A 21,269-nucleotide genomic window follows, 5' to 3' on the forward strand; every position below is an offset into this window, starting at 1 on the left:
AACCAAATTGTGTTTTATTTTTTGATTCATGCTACTAGGCAATGCTAATATATTATTATTAGCAGGATAAGTGGTTGAAAGTACAGTACTGGTTGTATTCATGTACATGGGTCAAAAGCATAAAGATGCTTTTGATTGATGATTCTAAGTATGGTTGAATTATGGATGAATTATAATGAAGTTAGACATCACAGTGAAAATGTTCATATTATTTCAGTCTTGAGGTTAATAGTTAACAATCATTTAAATAATAATAATTAAAAAAATATATAATTAATATTGAACAGAAATATAAAACCAAACAATCGTGATTTAAGATGATTTAACTTTAATTCATGAATAAAAAAAACAACAGTACAATACACAAGTATACCTTTAATAAATAAATGTTATCCCTCAAAAGTGTTTGCTATTCAAGTCTTTATTACATTAGAATAAATCAAATACATATATATTTCATACAATAGTTAGCATCTCCACAGCATTCCTGAATCATCGCAGTTTAAAACCATTCTCTACACTCAAGACTGATTTGACTGATTTCATGATTAATTTTACACTTTCCAAAATATGCAGGAACAGGGTGTTTCACAGATTGTAGGGCCCAGAGACAGTGCACAGAGAACATCAATGAACATGCTTCGTCATCCGATACCATCGAATCAGACCCAACTCCCCCTTTCATCTCATCATGATCGTGAACTTCTGTGGATGTACCACAACTAACTGCTAAAAAAGTAAAAGATGGCTGTACACTCGAATCCCAGGGATTACTATTCACATATGCCTCCTCAAAAAATGAGTGTGGGTTATGGAGTGTGATACACATGGACTTGCATTGTTATTTTTTGGTTTGAGGTGTTTTCAATGATTTGGGGGAGATGTCCACTAGGGGGCGCCTGCCTGAGGCATCCTCGCTGGTGCTCTCATGGGGAACACTTCCACTAGACAGTCCCTTCAGCGCAGGGTCATAGGCGGAAATCCCAGGGGGGACAGAGGGGACACGACCCGCCCATCCTGGGAAAAATATGGTTGGTCCCCCCCAATTAATCACTGTAAACATAAATATGTAATTTCAATAATATTAATAATACACAATGAAAGCGCTTTGCTGATTATGGACACAATGGCGCTTTTTGTGCTATGTGTTACAGCAGTAATTTTGGTATCCCCCTCAGGAATTGCTCTTGAGAAAATGTCATATAATTGTCCCTTCCAAAGTTGATAGTAGATTTTCGCCACTGCTTCAACCAGACAGTCCTTTCAGCGCAGGGTCAGTGCCAGACACATACTTCAGTCATGGGACATTAGGTGGACAGCATTAAGCATCAGAACATTTCAGAGGCTCACGTTTTTGCAAATGCCTATGTAATGTCATCTCATGAAATAAAAATACAAAACTCCCTTAATTGCACTTAAAAATCTCTTCACAAACAACTGTTTACTTATTAAGATAAATTAAAAAGCATTATTTACTTTTCTGTCTGTTTTGAATGGTAAAAATACAATATTTTGATTATTTAACAATTACTTTTTTATGGCCTCAATGCAACATCTCCATTCAGTCTCCAGTTTAAGATAAACAGCTCCATACTAAATAATTAACATATACTTTAAATAGGCTTTAACATTTTTCTTTCTCAAATATTATTATTATTATTTTTTTAGGCAAATAATTGCAAAATACAGTATAAGCACATGTATGCCTTACTGAACTATGATCAGGTCATAACCAAGTCAAGAGTCCTTTTGCTTATTAACATAACAAATGACTAAATGTAACATCTATTGCTCCAATGTTTGACAGCAAAACAGTGATCACTGTGTCCATCTCTCATTTAAAAAGACACCTTTATTGCTGCTAAGTCCAACGAAGAAGGCTACAATTTCTATTGAGATTTTGTCATAAAAGTTGAATAAAAAACACCATGATGAGGTAAAAATAAAAACATTGTTTTCTGGTAGGGTGTTTCTATACAACTGCATTTTTCAGTTGAAAGGTCAATTGCAACTACCGATTTAGCGAGATATAAAATGTAAAAGGATAGAATTGACAATTCTCCCTCCATTAATGACCTACCTGTACCAGTCATAATCTAATTGTGGTGATGAAACATAAAACTGTCAATTGTCATTTTACATTAGTTGTAATTTGACCCCTGCCACCCATATAGAGGATTGTATTGCTATAAGATTGCTCTGAGTGTCTCCGTGGAAACATATATCTTAGCAAGCAGCTCTAGCTGTAGACACAGACTTGCTCATGTTATTTTTTGTCAAAAGTGTTTTGGTCACTCTTCAGTGGGAGTAGATGTGTTCGATGTGAAACACGTAGCGCTGACTCATACTTCCTTAATGACTCATCAGAACCTTCCTGTGGCTTTACTCATTCATATACACATTGTTCATCGTGGCACTGGATATGTAGCCCATAAAGTGTTGACTGTCTAGACTACTGTCTAATCCTGCCTTCCCTTGGCTGCACGTATGTTACATGGACAAGTAGATAGCCTTGCACTCACCATCGGAGAGACACAGATTCAGAGTCCTCTGAATGAGGGATCGTAGCCCCCAGAGATGTCGGAGGTCATTACCACCCAGTGAGGGTTGGGGCTCTGATCAGCCCCGACTACTGACTTGTTCACCTGTCACCTCAACAAGAAGCTGTGCCTGTGTCACCACATGATGGACCTCACGTCTGGGGGAGGGGTTGGGGGGAGGGGACATTCTGGCTGCTCGACCTATATTCTTGAACCGGGTCGTGGGACTGACAATAACCTGCCGGTCTGCCTCTCGCTTTGGCCAATGACTTGGTAGAGGAAGACGTGGGCATGAACCCGTGCTTGAGGAGGGATTAACACCGGCTCTTGTGACTATGGTCCTGCTAAGCTTTCTTAATCTCTGGCACCAGACACTCTTGGCCCCTGCGCTGCGTTTGTTTGTATTTAGACCTCACCAGGGGGAGCTCTAGTTCAGTTGAAACATGACGGATTAGACAGCAATTAGTCAGCTCTGCTGCAGTAATCACATCTCAAATCCTTGACAACCCTATACACCGGTGATACAGCATTGTGATTGTGTTTGTGTGTGTGTGCGGCAGGATGTTAGAGGCGGTGTGTGTGGGAGTGTGTGACGGGGGAGGATCGGACAGTCCCTTTAGGGGTCTGTCAGCAAGCAGGTGTGCAGACTTGTTTTTTAAATCCAAGTGTTAAAAGGGCTTAAGTCACAGGCCAAGTCTCCAGGGCAGTCTCTCCTGACAGTCAAATCACCTTGGCTATCTGGCCTGCACAAACTTGTGACCTTCAAACTGTCTTACAGACTCAACCAACACCATTTAAATTGGCTTTATTAGGTCTTCTTCTATTTCAGTCTTCCTTTAGAACTGAAGAACCGGCCTGTTCTAGCTTGTGCTATTGTGAAGAAAAAAAAGAAAATTGATGTCAAAGTTCAATCTTATTCTGGCTCTCCTTCTTAGAGATTGGATTGCTGCAGCCAATGGGGCTTCAGTACAGCACTAACTCGGGACCTCATTGGACAGTCTGAGACACGTTGGCAGGTGGGAAGTACCACAGCACAAGTTGGGTGGGAAAGGACACTAGGAAAGGGTATTTTATCTGGGTGGGGCAGGTGAGAAAGTCAGTGAGCGTAGAAGCCGTAGTAACCTGCATCACTGCTGCTGTCCTTCTCAGACACCTCTGCACTGCGAGTGGGCGGGGAGTTCTCTGTGCTGGATGCGTAGGGTGAAACCCGTCTCTTCTTGCTCTCCGCCACTCCCTCGAACAAGCCTGAGTCGGCCGAGTCTACCGATTTGACTGAGGGGGGTTCCATCCATGTGTCCTCCACCCCTGCCTCCTTGGGCTTGTCCTGCAGCTGGGATGGGCGGAGCTGCTCCAGGAGAGACGGGGGGTGGAGCCTGGGGTTCCCTGGGGAGGTAGAGGAGGAGGAGGAGGAGGAGACAGGCCTGAACCAGCCTAGACTGGGGCCAGGTTTACTGGGATGGGGGTGGTTCAGGTACTGGGGGGAGGGTCGGCTAGTGGTCCAGCCTGCAGAGGTGGCCCCCGAGACAGACATGCTGGCGAAGGGGTGGTCTGGGTAGTAACCCAGGGCATGGTGTGCAGAGGTCTGCAGGGGGAACGGTTTGTAGAAGCTGTTGCTGGAGAAATCGCCCTCGTAGGAGTTGAAGTCTAGGCGGCTGGGGGGGGCGCTGCTCTGCTGGGGGGAGAGGTACCAGCGGCTGTGAGGGCTGGACGAAGCGTCCTTGGCCGGCTGGCCCATGCTGCCATGGTGGTCCCGGCCGTACAGGCGGCTCTGGGGCAGGGAGCTCACGTACTGCTCCGAGAGATACCCCTGAGAGCAGCAGGTCCCCGGCAGACACTGCTGGCCTTCGCCCGGGGAGGGGGTGAAGCGCTCCGAGTCGGGAGGAGCGTACAGCCTACAGGCAACGTGAACGAGAGACGGACGTGACAAGAAGAAGCAGAGGTGTTATTTCCTGCCAAAACCTCAGCCACAAAATATCTATCAAAACATCTAGCAGGCCTTTTAAAACTCTATATTTGTCAACACTACACTACCAAAGAAACGTCTCTTATTAGAATGTATTACGATGATATCGGTATGAGTTCAAGGAATCGTTATTTCCCTGAGTCTGGTTCTGCTAAGTTCCTCAGTAGCTCCTCCTTCAAGACTGCTTTGTCTCTGAAAATCAGGGTTTTGCTCTCTCTTCATTTATTCAGTGAATTTTTGGTTTACTTACGTGTCATAATTGTCCCGGAAACCTTTAGCAAAGGGGTTATGGTCTATTTTCAGCTGAGTGATCTGTGTAAGAAATTGCAGGAGACAGGATGAGAGGGGGGGCAAGAATAGGACAGACAGATCGCTAGAGAGAGAGAGAGAGAGAGAGAGAGAGAGAGAGAGAGAGAGAGAGAGAGAGAGAGAGAGAGAGAGAGAGAGAGAGAGAGAGAGAGAGAGAGAGAGAGAGAGAGAGAGAGAGAGAGAGAGAGAGAGAGAGAGAGAGAGAGAGAGAGAGAGAGAGAGAGAGAGAGAGAGAGAGAGAGAGAGAGAGAGAGAGAGAGAGAGAGAGAGAGAGAGAGAGCATATGTGTAGAGGTGTAGGGAAAAGAGTGCGTGTGAGTCTTCCTACACCTCTAGAGAAAGAGAGGCAGAGAGAGACAGAGATCACTGACTGCCTTCAATCATTAATGAGGGTATATGCTATTTATTTTTCTATCATGGGAAACTCTTCGCCCTTGGCATGAATGGGTTTACTTCTATTTCAAGTAAGGGGATAAACATATCTAGCATGCAAAACAGAATTCAATTGCCAGACTTGGTGTACAGTAACTCCAATACACTTTTGAAGCAATTAGACAGGTGGTCAATGTAGGAAACAGGTGGCTTGAGGTGAATAACACAGCCAATGAGCTGTGTCAGGCAAGGCGACTCACGTCTGCGTTCTGATAGGCTGTGACAGCGATGAACTGTGTCTCAGGGAAGATAAAGGTTTGGGCTTTGGCGGTAAGGAAGGGATCCTCGGAGCCATCCTCCTTCACCTCCACTATGTGCAGACAGGGCTGGTACTTATGGAGCGACTGCAGCACTATCATCTGAGAGGAGACATGGCGACAGATGTCATGGAGAGGCACATTGGAAGGGCAATCAGGTTAAGGAAAGCCGAATGACGTCTATACAAAAGTACCTGTGCCACGTTGTTGGAGCTGCCCTTGTTGTTGGTGAGCTTGAGCTTGCCAAACGACACCTCCTGTCTCATCCAGTGGGCTCCTGTGTTGGGGGAATCTGGGTGCATGTACATCCTGTTTCCTGTGTGACAGATTTGGAAGACGGCATCCCCAGCTGTAGTTACAAAACCTCCAGGTTTTCACATTGTATCTGCGCAGTGACCTACTTACCCTATAAACTGTAGTATAGATTGACATAATCACAAATACCACATGTATGTCACCACAGTCACCTCAGAAATGTCATGGAGATTACCACCCAGCCACAAACAATCCCACAAAGTATTAGACAGTTACAAATATTAGTCCATAACCGCTACACTTAAAAAAAAAACGAAACAAAAACAAACCAACAGGTTGACGAGGTAGAACACAAGAACAGGGTGACAACTCAGAGAGGTACCGAATTCAAAAGCAGGGATATAAATACAGGGTTTTACAGAGTTCTGGAATTGATGGTTGGGCTCAGTCTCCTAAAAACCACTCCAGAGGATATAGTGTTGGGTTACACCCTGCTGGGGAGTGAATCAGTGGAGTGGACTAACTCGCTGGATTTTACCTCATGTCAGTGGGAGGCTGCTGTAGCTGAAGCACATTTATCTATCAGGGTGAGGTCAGGGTTAGACGTCTGTCTTCTTCTGTGGTTCCCCTACTGTTCTACAGACGTTCACGCTGGTCTTTTCACATTCTAACGACACGCAAGGGTGCTCCTGCTGAATCTTAATTGATTTAATATTTACTTAACAAGCTATAGCACTACATTATAAACTATTGTTTCTGAGGCACAGCAAGAACATTCCAGATTAAACCTAGATAGGACTGAAAGCCAATGGAAAGACACACAGAACACACTGTTAACACATGAACCTCTGTGCTTTTCTCGTAGCCATGGTGCTGGGTATTGTGGCAACCCAGGGGCGCAGCAAGCCCGGGGTCAGGTGATCGGGGAAGATATGTCCGGGATCCGCCCCCACCAGAGACAACGAGCTACACAGCTGCAGCTCATGAGCAGGAACGAGGATGGCCCCACTAGAAAAGGCGGGCCACCTCTGCCGAAAGGGGGAAAAGGGCTAGAAGTGAGTAGTAGCTAGACCCCAACACACATTACTTAACCGTGACCCTAAACGCTTCTATGTGTCGTTACAGTGAGGAGTGGGGGATCCCGATAGCCCAGGAGACCAGTCCCGACGGTGCCCTCGACCGAGGAAAAACCTAATTTCTTTTTTTGTATTTGTGTTGGCCGGTTCCGAAAATAAACGCCTGCTTTGGGCAGATCACAACCCGTGCTGTGCTTTGCTGTGTGGTCCTAGCTGCGCCCCTTGGGTTGCCACAATATTTAAATAAAAGGTCACAAACAGAAATGTACTAACTAACCTGGCATGTTCCCCTCCGCTTTACCACACTGGACCCACTTGCCTCCCTGGTACCTCCAGTGGTGTTGGTCTGCCAGGATCACATCCACGTACACATTGTACTGGGCTGACGGGTCTAGAGCACTGACGTTGAAGCTCAGGAAGGGGAACATCCTCCTGGAGTATGGAAGAAAAAACAACATCACAATGCAGAACAGCTGTAGTGGTTTTATCAGAAGTGTGCGTGAGGTGAATGGAAAAAATTAGACTAAAACAGAATAGAATCTGCGATTCTGACGGATCGTTCCACGTTTTGACAGCGCGACACTCTTTTTATCGTTGTCATGACTACCGAAAATCGTACCAGTATAAAACCCACACGTATCATCACAATTCATCAATTGTCCAACACGTCCAAGACAAGCTAGACAGGGTGTTTCCCATGTACAGTGGTTTGTGTGTTTGGAATTCGGTTATGTGGTTCAAGGGCTGACTGGGGAGCAGGGTGGGGGCAAGGTGGGGGCAGGGTGGGGGCAGTATGGGGGAAGGGTGGAGGGGATGCAGGGAGCAGCTGAGGTGAATATTTAATGTTGCTGTTAATAAAAGATGTGACAGAAGCCGTTCCTGATTGCTGGAGCTTTACTTGGTGAACTGATTTCGATCACAGGGACCATCGCTGAGGAGAGGTAACGTGGAGGTCAGTGTGTCCCCAGGCAGTACAGCGAGGGAATACAGGATTTGCCCACACACACACACACTGTCAAAACACACTGACACACACATACATACAGACACACTGAAGACAAAAGGGTAGTACGAGGCCAACAGTGCAAAACATTCTGCCACAGGATTACTTTCTGCTGAGTGGCTTCCACTTACTCTATCCTAGATATACTTCACAACATTATACAACCCCTTACCCTCTCAGCCCTGACACTGTATACATACAGTTTCGTCTCTATGACAGTACAGTTAGATGCCTTGATTTACACTCACAATAACAGGTTAGGGCTGTCTGGAATCAACTCCTATAATGGGTGTTGCAAAATCGACATGGAGCATTTGACATTTGGCTGCTGTTTTGGATTCCCCAGTACCTGGGGCTGTGGCACAGCCATGGACATGCACGCTCTCATTGATAGACTGCTTTTTGTGGGGCTGTGTGTGTGGCCTATAACCTACAAAAGCTGTGGCATAAAGTCTGTGACATTTTGTTGAAAAATACTTTTTTTTGTTATTTCTTATCCCAAACAGACTTTTTGCTCATTTTTTCCTCAAAGGTTTTCATCACAGACTATATTTCATTCCCAAAGTGTATCCAGTGCCTCTAGCTGAGTGTTATATCATGGTTACTGACAAGAAAAAAAAGGAAAGCATTTTGCAGCACAGTGTCGTTGAAGGACTGTTTCAGAGACACAACAGCTCCACTTTACAGCTCAACATTCAGCTCATCTAAATTCAGACTGTCAACCCTCAAGCTGTTTCATCATTTAGCAGTGTAAAACAAGTGAGGTGTGTAAAAAGAGATATTTGTTTGTGATAACTGTTATGAGTGGGCTTGTTGAGTAGGACATTCCTTCTGCAAAACACTTTTCCAGCATATGCATTTGGATGACTGTCCTGTATGTATTAAGTATGGTAAGTCAGCCACAAAACATGCAAGCCAGAACTCCGCTCTGTGGTATTCCTGAGCAGCTTGGTTAGAGCAGGTGTGTGGTTCCCTCCTTTATGCAACTGTTAATATAACTGAAAACAGAAACTGGTGGTAGGGTTGCTTGGCTTTTGAGTGGATACCCCCGCAATGACAGAAAATAGGAAAACAGATAATGTCATTTTTCCTCCGCTGATATTGTTTGACTTATTTAGAACTGTGCCCTTTTATAGGAAATCAGAACTTGACAGGGGGAAGCCAACGAACGCACCGCAGAGAGGTGTATTTGCATGTGGGGGTGGTTCTGGGGCTTTCATTGAGGTCACAAACTAAGGACTGGAAACTTGTCTCCAAGCTGCAGCAGAATAGAGTATGAAGGCCCAGGTATAAGTAGCAGCGCCATATCGTGCCATGCTCTGTGGGACTTCATTGCAGTGTTCAGTCATTGCTATAGTCTGCCACTCTCTCTGGCAAATTTGATGTCAAATCATTGACGCAAATCAGAGACCACAGTGTAAAGTGACGTTAAGAAATCAGACCAAAACAATCTGAAAAGGCGAGAGGAGAGAGAGAATGATGGACATAAAACAGATGAGAGAGAGATAGAGGGTGGGAGAGAGAGAGAGGGAGAGAGAGAGAGGGGGAGAGAGAGAGATAGAGGGTGGGAGAGAAAGAGAGAGAGGGAGAGAGAGGGGGAGAGAGAGAGAGAGAGAGAGAGAGAGAGAGAGAGAGAGAGAGCGAGAGAGAGAGAGAGAGAGAGAGAGAGAGAAGAGAGAGAGAGAGAGAGAGAGAGAGAGAGAGAGAGAGAGAGAGAGAGAGAGAGAGAGAGAGAGAGAGAGAGGGGTTGTCCTAGGGAGCTGAAGCAGAAGTTGGAGAGTGACTGGATAGTCACAGGGGAGAAGACTTTTCTACTCGGGTGCATCCACTGATTCACATGGACAGGAGTTCAGGTCCAGTTTATGTCACCACACGTACAGTACGTTTGATCATCTGTGATGAAAACATGCCGGTCCACAGCTGCTGATGGATACAAGCATACTTTCACACTGTTTCAGACACATGCAGTAATATTGTATTTATGTTTTTTTATTATTTTTTTAATAAGTCAAGCAATGCATTTTATGCGGTTTGTGTGAGGTTAATCAGTAATAAAACATATTGAGTTTTAATGTATAAATAAAATTTATTGGCTCAACTTTTTCAATGTGAAAAAAAAACGCAAGAATCTATATATATGCCTGCCTGCCTCCTTTACTGTGACATGGTCACCTCAAGCATGCACACTATCAGAGTGAAGAGGGTGGGAACATATACCCTGCATGTGAATAGGAAGTTGTTGGTTTAGCTACTTCAGAGGACACTTTCTGCAAGGCTCTGCATACTCGATGCACACATAAACAGCTGAACAGGAAGTGACAAGTCATTTAGACAAACCTTGAAATAGTCCTGTTTGTCTGCTTCAAGGAGAGAGAGTGAGAGAGAGAGAGAGAGAGAGAGAGAGAGAGAGAGAGAGAGAGAGAGAGAGAGAGAGAGAGAGAGAGAGAGAGAGAGAGAGAGAAAGTGAGAGTGTGTGAGAGTGAGAGTGTGTGAGAGTGAGAGTGAGATAGTGTGTGTGTGTGTGAGAGAGAGAGAGAGAGAGAGAGAGAGAGAGAGAGAGGGAGAGAGAGAGAGAGAGAGAGAGGGAGAGAGAGAGAGAGAGAGAAAAGGAAGGGTATCCATAAAAGGTCATCTACAAGGACCTGCAGAAAGTCAAATCTTTTCCATAGCTGGATGTACTTTAACATACTTACGTACAAATATTTTTAAATTACTTTAAGTTTGATTGCAATTATGTCTCTACATATAATATGACCATACATGTTGTACAGTCCAGTGAACATTTTCATTTTACAACTGGACTCTGCAGATATGAAGTACGTAAATGTTTCACAATGTTTCTCAAAAGTGCATGTTTATTTATTTTTCATAAAAAATACTGTAAACTAAAAATTGTTTTATAAGTTCTGTTGGGCGTTCGACTACTTATCTATCACATTCAGTAGATTAACATTGTTCACAACAATTCACCCAACCAGAAAGACAGTTCTCAGGTGCAAGTTACCATGATTCCTTTGAGTCAAGTTATCTGCTCATAACTCTTTCTTTGTATGGTAGAATCAGAAATAACTTAGTGAGTCATATCTCCTTCTGTGAAAGCATCCTGTTGTGGAAAATACAATCTATCTAGAAACAATGCACTCTTTTAACTTAAGTTACATCCAGGACTACACATTTTGATGACCACAATTTTCGGTTAAATACAATAAATTGTATTTGCATGGCCATTTTGCCGAGGGATTCACATATGCCCATATAACTGCACCTGAACCAACCTAAACCTATAAAAGAAGACAAGGAAAACTGGGAATGGAAGAAGGAAGGAGCCTTGGGATGAGCAATTCAGTGGGAGATCCCTTTCCTCCAGACATGTTGCTAACACTGAAAATATTTGCCAAACCCTATTGCTAAGATCTATCTAGCATGCTCAATAAGTGTAAATAAATAGTGTAGCCAAAGATATACCAGACAACGAATGTACAGTAAAACTTACTGTATCACGAGATTCATGGGAGTTGCACTGAGCCTGCCCAGGCAAGAGTCACACAGACAGTAAGAGATGGTCGAAGACCAATGTATCATGAATTGGGCCAAACTATCTTAGAGGGGAAAACTTGAAAAGAGAGCAGGAGGACCTGGCCCTAGCCTAGGGATTGCTGCACATTTCAAAGGCCAAGCTAGGAACCTGACCAAACTTCTGAGAGATCTTGGCTTGCTGTGCTCTTCGTGCAGCAGAAAAAGAGAAGAGGGTGAAGAAATAAAAAAAAATAAAAAAAACTTGCCTGACTTCCTGGACTTCAAAGGTGCCTCTTCCTCTGTTTGGGCATCTGAAGCCTCAGTGGTTCGATCGGTCCTTCTCTCTCAACCCCCCTCCCCCCATCTCTCTTTCTCTCCCTCCTCTATTTCTACCTACCATGGTTTTGAATAGCATTACAGACCCCAATGGTTGAGCAACTTTTTCTGAAATTCTGTCATAAAAAAGGAATAAAAAAAGTAGTTTTTTCTGTTTTTCTTTTTTGGTCAAACATGATCAGAGCGTGGTATTGAAAGGAGAGAAGATGCATGCTATTCTTTGGTGGGAAATTAGAACAAGCTTGGCGTTTTCTATTAGGCCTTGCTTTTCTTTCCATAACAATTATTTTAAACCCCATACAATACAGAGACAGAGAGTAATCCTATTGACATGGCCTGAATCTTTTAAGAATATTAAGGTTAATAATAAGGTTTCGTAGTTTTGCCCTGCATAAAAGATTGACAAGTCATACTTTACGTGACATGTGGTACTTTGGCACCTCAGCAAACATGCAGAAGTGCCATTTATCATTTGTCATGTTTTATTAATCATTATTATGATTTTTAACTCTGTTTGTGTGTTTATGTGCTTGAGTACAATGATGTACAATATTTGTATGTGTTGCATTGGCATGTGTGTTTGTGTGTGTGCAAGTGTGCACAGTAAATGCGTGCATGTGTTTATGCCTGTGTGTAAAAAGGACGTAAAAAGGAATGAAGAGTGGTAAAGTACAGTATATGTATTGCAAGTCTATGTGTATTAGGAGGAAACTGGCTATGTATCACAGAAGTTATCAAATATACACACCTACATATTTATTTAACCTTAACAAACTCTTAACAGTAAATTCTCAAACTTGTGTGCAGGATTTAATAAGGCCACGTGCACAGACAGAATTCATAGAATTCTGAAGAACTTTCTTCGTCTTCAGAGGGAAGAGGGAATACGGAATACAAAGTAGCTCACAAAAGCAGCAAAGTACATTACTGACTCTCACTGATGTTCAGACAACTGTACAGACTTGCCATACAATAAGTGCCCAACAGGTGCTACAACAACTTCACCGCTGCTAAATCCCAGAAGATTTTTAATATATTTTCTTTTATAAGCAAAATACAAAGTACTGTTTTCAGAACATGTAAAATCACATTACTGTCTTGATCTAATCATATTACTGATGTGCTTTAATCCTTAAAAACCTTACATATGTTTAACATACGTCTATTCAAATCAGGTCTACCTTCAACTGTATAACGGCCAAACTAAATGATTATACACATTTAATTAATCTAAATTGGTGCCTTTCCTACATCAGTGTAGTACAAGCGTTTAGAAAATTGATCACACATAACAATAATACAATTAGATTTTAAAGTATGCCCATTTCATCTATTTCAAAATCCAAATATTGAGAAACTTACGCCCTGAAACCGTATGTCAAGATGTATCGCATATTAGTAAATTAATCATCTTCGACATGACTGGGTCTTGATGCTCGGTGACCTATCAGACAGCCCCAGAAGCTATTTCTTCCCTCTGTGTAGGCTACGGCGGTGGAGTGGAAGACGCTCGTGTTCGCTGCTTTGCCGTTGTGATACCCTTCGCATGCACTTAAGGGTCAGACCGAGGTGACATAATGTTGTCCAGCAACAGTATTTCCATGATTTTATAACGGTAATGTTAATGAATGTCTCATTTTGTAAACAAATAGGCTAAGTATATTTTTAAAAAGGCTTTGACTTTTTTTTTGTTGCTCTTAAGTGCGTTAATTAGGCCTACTTGGCGGTTATTTTATCTATGTAGAGGAGATGAGATAACAGCATTGACTTTCTGCATTGTCATTCTGGAGTGTCACTCTATATTTGAAGCTTTGTTTTTTTTAAGCAGCTGCTCACTTTCCCGTTTCCAAGTTGTCTATATGGAAAAGTCACTCTTGGTGCATGACTAACCTACACAAAAAACACACATATTTGTTTTATATCCAATTAATTTCACTTAATTGATAAAAGATGACAAAATAGACAAACGTCTTAATAGCGCGCCAAACATAGCCTATTGATCACGTGCACAACAATGTTTTCCCGTGGGTCAGACGGGTCTGAAGTTGAACGCATAATAGAGACATTTAGAAAGAAATTGTTCACTCACCGTCCTTGTTTCGTAATGATCATTTCGGTCTGGTACTTGTGGAACTTTGCCCACAATGGATAGTTATTGAGGAGAGCCTGAGTCTTCCCACACACCTGTAGACCAGGTAACGGGTACAGCGGTGCGCGAGGGTACCCATGCTGAAAAGGGGCAGCGTAACTTTCCGGAGAGGCAGGGTAAACTTCTTTGCTTGTCGCCGAAAAATTCTCCGCTCCAGCCTGTATGTAACTCTGTCCAGTACCAGATCTAGTTGACGATCTCGCACTGCTGAAGGGACAGCTATTGAGGGGAGTTGGTGAGTAAAACCTCCCGGTTTGCGCTCCGAAACCAGCGACAGTTTGGTCGGAGTGGTATGGCAGAGCCAAAGTGTCCTGTCCGTTTTGAACCGAATCTTGGTAGTAAAATCTTGTGTCCTGAATCCCCATTTTAAACTCGGCTAAGTCCTTGTTACGATGAAAATGATTGTTGATATCGGTGTCTTTTCCAAAAGTTTGCGTATCAGTCCCATTCAACATACTGAGTTATAGATTGCCACCTATGCCGCCCATTTGCAGCGCCCGTCTAAGCTTATGTGCAATGTCATAGGTTCACCGTGCCCCTTTCACGTCCACTTGAATAAGAGCGCTTTCAATATTTTATTTAGCCTGTGCGCACAAATGCAGTTGGCTACACCACAATAGGCTGTAAACTGTTTTTATCGTGCACTATCGCGGTTTCTTCTTTAGTAAATTAACTATTGTAAAGTTGTCAAACCAATATAGACGTAGCCTATATTTAAACTATCCTAAACAAACTAAATCGTCGGCAGTTAATTTTCCTAGGCTAAAGGGCTACTGTTAAACAAATCAAAGATAAATTATTTCATCTTTGTCCTAATAAGAGGAAAGTAGCCTAATTTCAGTTTTGACGGGAGTCACCGTCTGTGAGTCAAACACATGTCCAGCTTTCTAACCTATGATATATACATTTTGCGACTGGTAATTTTTTGGAGGTGGGTCTGATGCCAAGACTGGACGTGATAGGCTAGAAATATGAAACAGCCTTCCCCCATTTCCTGAAGACCTGGCTCCTGCGCTCATATTTGAACTTCGCATGGCTACTAATTTGTAAGAAGATGATTGTGCGACATTGATCATATAATTTTTTTTACATCATCAACATTTTCTTGGACATATTGAGTTTGTAGTTAGTAGATCTGATTGGTACTTTTAGATAATTATTAGCAAAATACAGTGACTTAATTAAGATGCCTAATTTTGATAATGACACGTTTTCAACATTGTGTCCGTTTTATTTGTGTTTTTCCTATGAAGGCCATATGCCCTATTTGGAAAATGTCTCCCCTGATTTCGTAATCCTTTGTTTATAGTAGCCTATTTCGTTCATCGCGAATATTTCTTTATATAAATACACGGTAGTCTATTAAGTTTTATTGTCATGTAGGGCCTATGGTTAAAAGACAAAGAATATAATTTAGTTGAATACTTTAATTTAGCAGTACTTGGAAGCTTTGACATTTGTTAATGCATAGTCGGATAGTTGGACGCATTTGCAGTTTTGTTTTATTTCTTTAAAACGACTTTCTTAAACAACAACATTATCTTTTTGAAACGTTTCTCCAGCAAATGAAATGACTATAAAACAAGGATTAAACAAACTTTCCAGTGCATCGCGTTTGATAGTCACACCATCAAATATTCGTGTGTGACGAATTTATTTCAGTCTCGTAGGCTTTTTTTTAAAAACCAAGGATGTTTTCTCGGTACTGTTTTTAAAATGTTTAATTTATCATAGGATATCATAGGAAAATTGAGTCTGCTTGTCAGCCTCTTTCACCTTTTCGTCACACATGACTATCGATTTGTACTTTTTCTAAATGATCAACAACGGAACAGAACGTCCTATTACTGTTTTAGATAACCGACACGAGATTCCATTTGAGTTCAAACTTTGCACTTGAAATGTTTGAATTGTAATGATGCTTGAAAGAATATATTGAAGTCTGTCGTTCTCGTCATTCAGTGGAAAGAATGCAACCTTCAGGGACACGTGTTTGCTCTGGAACAGAGTCTAGCATATCACAGAGTAGGGCATAAGATGAAATAGAGACTGAAAGATGACTGGCTGGCTCTTGCAGCCACAGTCTCATCTCTCTTTAAGGCCTCTGCGGTCACCAAACACCAACACAACATGACTTTTGTAAAATACTTGGAGCACACATCTTTACTATAAACACAGAAGAAACATAACTCAGAGGTTATTAACACATACTCACAGACACACAGTCAAATGTACACAAACATGCACGCATGCACACACACAACACGCACACACACACACACACACACCACACCAACACTCATGCTACAGAAATCCCCCCAGTGCAGGTATGACACAACTATCCCTCACCACACTGTCATTGCTCTAATCCCACTTCCTGTGTCTCTCCTAGCAAGGTGAGCTCACAAGGGCACACGCTGAAGTCATTGGTGTTGACACGAATGGCGAGAGGGCCACAGTCTGAGCGACACGGTGGCCAGGTCAGGCAGGCGTATCCATGAGCCCAAGGGCCCAGAGACACCGTGTCTTCCCCAACGCTCGCCTGTGACACTGCTTCAGGTCAGTGCCCCAGGGCATCACCTTGTGAACACAATCAGCTTTCATTTTCTCCTCTAACAATTACAAACAAGCGGGCCCCGTGTTACGTTCATCATCATCCCACCCTGAGCAAAAAGAGGTACTACAAGAGTCAGCGTGAGCAAAAGTCCCTGACCATACATGTTATTGTTAAGATGAGTCCATTTAGAGTAGCGTCATTAGGTCAACAATGTTCCGCATATAGTATTGCAGAAGAACACCATTTTTAAAAATCCAATAAATTAATAACTCACAAAATTAAGGTAGACTACTAGTTTGTAAAATTGTACAATAAATGCTTCATACTTGTGTGGCATTCATATGGATGATCCCAGTGATCATTTAAAACGTTCATCCATCACATAAAGTACATTCCTGACAGTGTATGTGACATTTATATTCTCTACTTCTTATAAAGGTTTCACACTTCACCAAAGACTTGGTTTGTAGCTGGCCCATACATGGTATGGGAGGGGGGGAGGAGGGGGGGGGGAGGGGGGGAGGGGAGTCGTCACCCCCCCCCCCCCCCCCCCCCCCCTCGAAACCTGAGCAGACAGTATGTTGTCAGGACTCCGGACTACATGGTGCACTAGGACAATCTATACTCCATCATTCATGCTTCTCAGTTAAGATCTGTTTCCAAAATATTTCATGTAAATATAGTTTATGCAGCTACCGTGTAAACTCTCATTTTCCGTCCACAGTAATGAAGTGATTGTTGACCCTGTGTTTCATGTGAGCTTTCTCTGGTGAGTGCATAACCCCTGGTCATAAATACCAGAGTCTTCACACTGATCCGATGTGGGTGGCCAAGCCAGACTTGACACTCAGGGTCAGGACACAAATCAATATATCAGAACGAAAATGAATCATAGCCTAAAGAGACTTCCTAGGGCTTCATGAGACTAGGGTGACAAACAGTATCCCACTCTAAATGTAATATTATGTGTATGACTGTGACTATAAGGAATTTAGACGATTTAGAATTTAATTTAAAATACCCAACTCACTATAATGTTGTTTTCATTAAACTCACAGGTTGTCACTGGTCAGGAGGTTTCTAACTATAATGTTTCTTTAATATCATGGGGCATCGCAACAGGCCCCTTCCTTCTCTAAGCAGGGGCCCTGGCATGTGTTTCCGTGGCAGCTGTGTGGATGTGATGAAGTCTGTGTTTTGTGTTTGGGTGTGTTTCTGCTGGTGAAGCAGTGTGGGGCGCAGGTGTTGGGGAGCTGTGAAGGCAGAAGTGGGCGCTCCTTGTAATCACTGTGTAAATGGTCCTGATTAGAGAAACTTAGCAGCAGCACATGCCTCCCAACCAGCTCCTGGTGAACGCCTTCATGTCTGGAGTAAACTGCGGCACTGGGTCCTAATTAACGGAACATATGTTTATTTAAATCTCGACCAGGGGTGTGTGAAAGGAGGTTTCAGAAGGCACCACCTACAGAGGTTGTGAAAACAGAGGGAGGTGGAATTAAGTGTGGATGGGGCGAGGGGGTGAGGGGGTGAGGGAACGAGAGTGCGAGACTTCACTGCGAATGGGAGAAGAGCGGGAGTGAGAAAGGAGAAGGTAGCACTTAGTGCTTGGCGGAATTCGCACCTGATATCACATGAACTCCCGGAGAAGTGCAAATGTATTCTGCTGCAACCCTAGAAACAAACAAGCTGCTACTTCCTTCGTTTATAATTAGCTGGTAATAAGGGCTGGTTGGTTTCTGCCCTGTAAGAGATCTCCAGTCATGGCTATAACAGACTAGCAGCTTCACATAGTGTGCCATGACCTAAGATACAGATGCTGCTTGGACATCAAGATTTGTTTTCTTTCTTGAAGCATTCTTGGCGCAATGCTGGGGATAAGACTATTTACATAGTCTTCCAAATGGTCTATGGTATTAATATTCTATAGCAATTCCAAGGATGTATGAACATGGACAGGCCTTTGATATCTCAGACATCATCATGTCTTGCTGGGTAACGTCTCACTCGTAAACTCGATACTCTAAAAAGACACGGGTGATTCCTCTGTGTTAATTTGGCGTAAACAGGAAATGACACGGACTGTGAAATCACTGCGTTTGAATGACCCATCGACGTTTCCCATCCCCGAGACCTCGTGTAGTAGAAGGGTCCGTTTTGTGAGGGCCAGTGGGCCAGTGTACATTCTTTGTTCAGCCTCTGAACCTTGACTAACCCCCATAAACACCCCGTCTCTGGGTAAGCCTCAGGCATCACCCAGCACCTTCTCAAACACGCAGGGCGACCCTCACACGGCAAGGCGCCACACGTGACCTCTCAGTCCGCAAACGTTACAGTAACCGCGAGACAGACGTTGTCAAAAGCCGCTCTCATATCAGCCTCTCAGACATCTCCTGCTCGTGGATGATTGAAGGGCGCCAAGGTCTGCTCAAGCTGGATCCCTCAGTGTGAGATACGATGGAGTCCTGTCAACATTGGTTCTATGTCCTAATTGAGGGTCATAGTCATTGTGACGCAATCAGTGTTCTGCTACACAGTTGTTTATGTTTTGGACCTCATTCAGTTCCCCAGGAAGCAGGATTGACTTATCCATCACAGTCTAGATCTTAGAAATTCCTTTTAAGGCTTTGCACCTGTAAAACCATGGGGGTACTTACTCCTACAGGCCTTAGGCCCTTAGGACTTGGAGCACCACTGTAACATGAGCAAGTCTCATCTCTAAATGCCAAGGGATTGTATCCCACCTTAAAGGACAGGGAGGGGACAGACTCTGCTCTACATCTCAGGTCCCAGGGTCCATGGGAGGTCCTGAACATGAACATGCCACACAGCAATCTGTATGGCCCTCAGACAGAACAGAGCCGGCTAGTGACAGGACGAGGCAGCTGTGCACTCTGCCGCATTCCTCTGGCCTGCTCCTCCGGCAGAGAGCCACCCCCCCCAACCCAAAACACCGGCAGGCTCCCCTTACAGGACCCCTGTGCCGCCTCACCCCCGCCCCCCACCCCCATCCAATGCCACCCTCCCCCCCAGACAGACCCCCCCCCCATCTTAGCCGGCATCCTCCCGCCAGGTCCCCTGCTGTATTAAGAAATCATCACCCCCTGTCATGGTCACCCCACCCCTCAATCTGGATGATTCCAGGGTCAGTCAAATGAGGCTTCTCATTTGCTTTGTAGCTGAACGTTTATGTTACAAACGTGTTTATGTTTAGACGTGAGCGTTGGTGGATGTGGACAAAGACCGACGCTGACCTGATACCAAGTTGTGTTACTCGCCCCTGTTACAGTTTCAGTGGGAGCAAAATCATGAATGAGGGAAAGTATTGGCTGCTGGCTGGTTGCCCGGGAAAATGTACTTGGCATGATGTCAAGCCACAGCTCTGTAAGTGCGCTTTGACATGAATAAATCAAACTGAGACCCAATTTATCTGCGCCTTGTGCAGTCAAACAAAACATCTTGAGGAGCACATGGGGGTCTAACCTGACAGGGCTGCAGGGAGAAGGAAGAGGAACGTCATGACGATGTGATACGGAGCTTTTCCTGAGCATTTTAGAGATGATCAAACACAGCTCTGGAGAAGTGTGTGGTTTTGGAGTTTATTGTTATACTTGTATTACTTGAATCATTCCCTCTTTAGCGAGTTCAACGTTTGCTTTACACATTAGGCTTTGCACACAAGGCTTTTACACATGATTCATAATGTCTTGAGTGTTGAAAACTGAATCTTTTTCTTTGTAATTAAATTAAAGTTCATGCCCTCTGTTTCTCTTCAAGTCCTCCAGCATTCAGTGTGCCGTGCCCTCTTGCCCCCTCACTTCTCCCTCGGCACCAGAGTCTGCTAAGAAAAGCCAGCCGTGTTAGTCACTTAACTTGATTCGTTTTTCAGTAAGTTCACAGCGAGTTCAAGACAGCTTTGATTAGAGAGCACAAAGGAAACAACATGTTTAACGTTTTGAAGCACACAAACATGCAGACGAGATGAGCTGTTCATTTCATGACGTTCTCAACGAGTCCCTCATAATGATACAGGGAATATGTGTGTGCATTCATACTGAGTAATAAAGTTGATTTAACCTTCAGTGATAGCCAAGCAATGAGAGTTACATTGCTGTCAAATGTCCAGCTGTATATTTCGAATATCTCTAATGTGTCATTATTGTGTTATAAATCCCAGAGGACAAACGTTCCGATGCTGCTGGTTCAGCTGAAGAATTCAAAGAGCTCAATGTTCCGCTTCTAGACAAAGGCGCTGTCTGTTCACTCAATAATTCATCATCCCTCATCTTGCCCTGCACTTTCAGACAGTTCACTGGTTTCACCAACATCAGCTTCCTCCGCTTGGCTGCTTGTCACATAATATGGACACTTGAGACCCTGTCATCAAGTGAAATATATTAAATGTCAAAAAATATATTATCAGGTGCGGTGTGTCTGTTATAAACATGAAAACATGACACCAACATATGTTTTATTAAAGTATTGGCATTTCAACCGCTTGCAGAAACTGAACAATCTATGAACAGTAAGAATTCGACTCACATGAGTGCAGAAAATCATCAGCCATTGAATAAAGCCCAGTCAACCTGAATATCAAGCACAGCGTGCTGGTTACAGGTCATCGGACTTCCACCCATCGCTCCTCCACCCACCCATTCCTGGTGACACACTTGGCACCCTGTCCTGGTCCTGACTGCCCCCTCTGCCTGTCAGCCCAGCCCAGACAGCCCTGCTACAGGCCAGTATATTTAGTCCCTGTCCCGGTAGGATCACTGTGGGACAGGAGCCTGGGTAGAGCGATGCCTACAGGGTTCCAGGGAGGGAGAGAACTCTCCAGATCCTGTGATCCCATGATACCATGCTCTCTCCTCTCTCTCCTC

At 43.6% G+C, this 21,269-nt stretch overlaps 1 protein-coding gene across 1 annotated transcript; it reads right to left on the reverse strand.

Annotated features, from left to right (window-relative positions):
• Positions 1-403: 403 nt before the first annotated feature.
• On the reverse strand, positions 404-14,323 carry tbx21 (T-box transcription factor 21). Its single transcript, XM_067245425.1, is given in 6 exon segments — positions 404-4,432; positions 4,754-4,815; positions 5,444-5,602; positions 5,695-5,816; positions 7,109-7,263; positions 13,776-14,323. Coding segments are annotated over 6 exon segments (1,842 nt in total). The 3' UTR covers positions 404-3,636.
• Between the last annotated feature and the right edge of the window lie 6,946 nt (positions 14,324-21,269).

The sequence above is a fragment of the Osmerus mordax genome, chromosome 10, assembly GCF_038355195.1.
Source record: "Osmerus mordax isolate fOsmMor3 chromosome 10, fOsmMor3.pri, whole genome shotgun sequence".
Taxonomy (NCBI): domain Eukaryota; kingdom Metazoa; phylum Chordata; class Actinopteri; order Osmeriformes; family Osmeridae; genus Osmerus; species Osmerus mordax.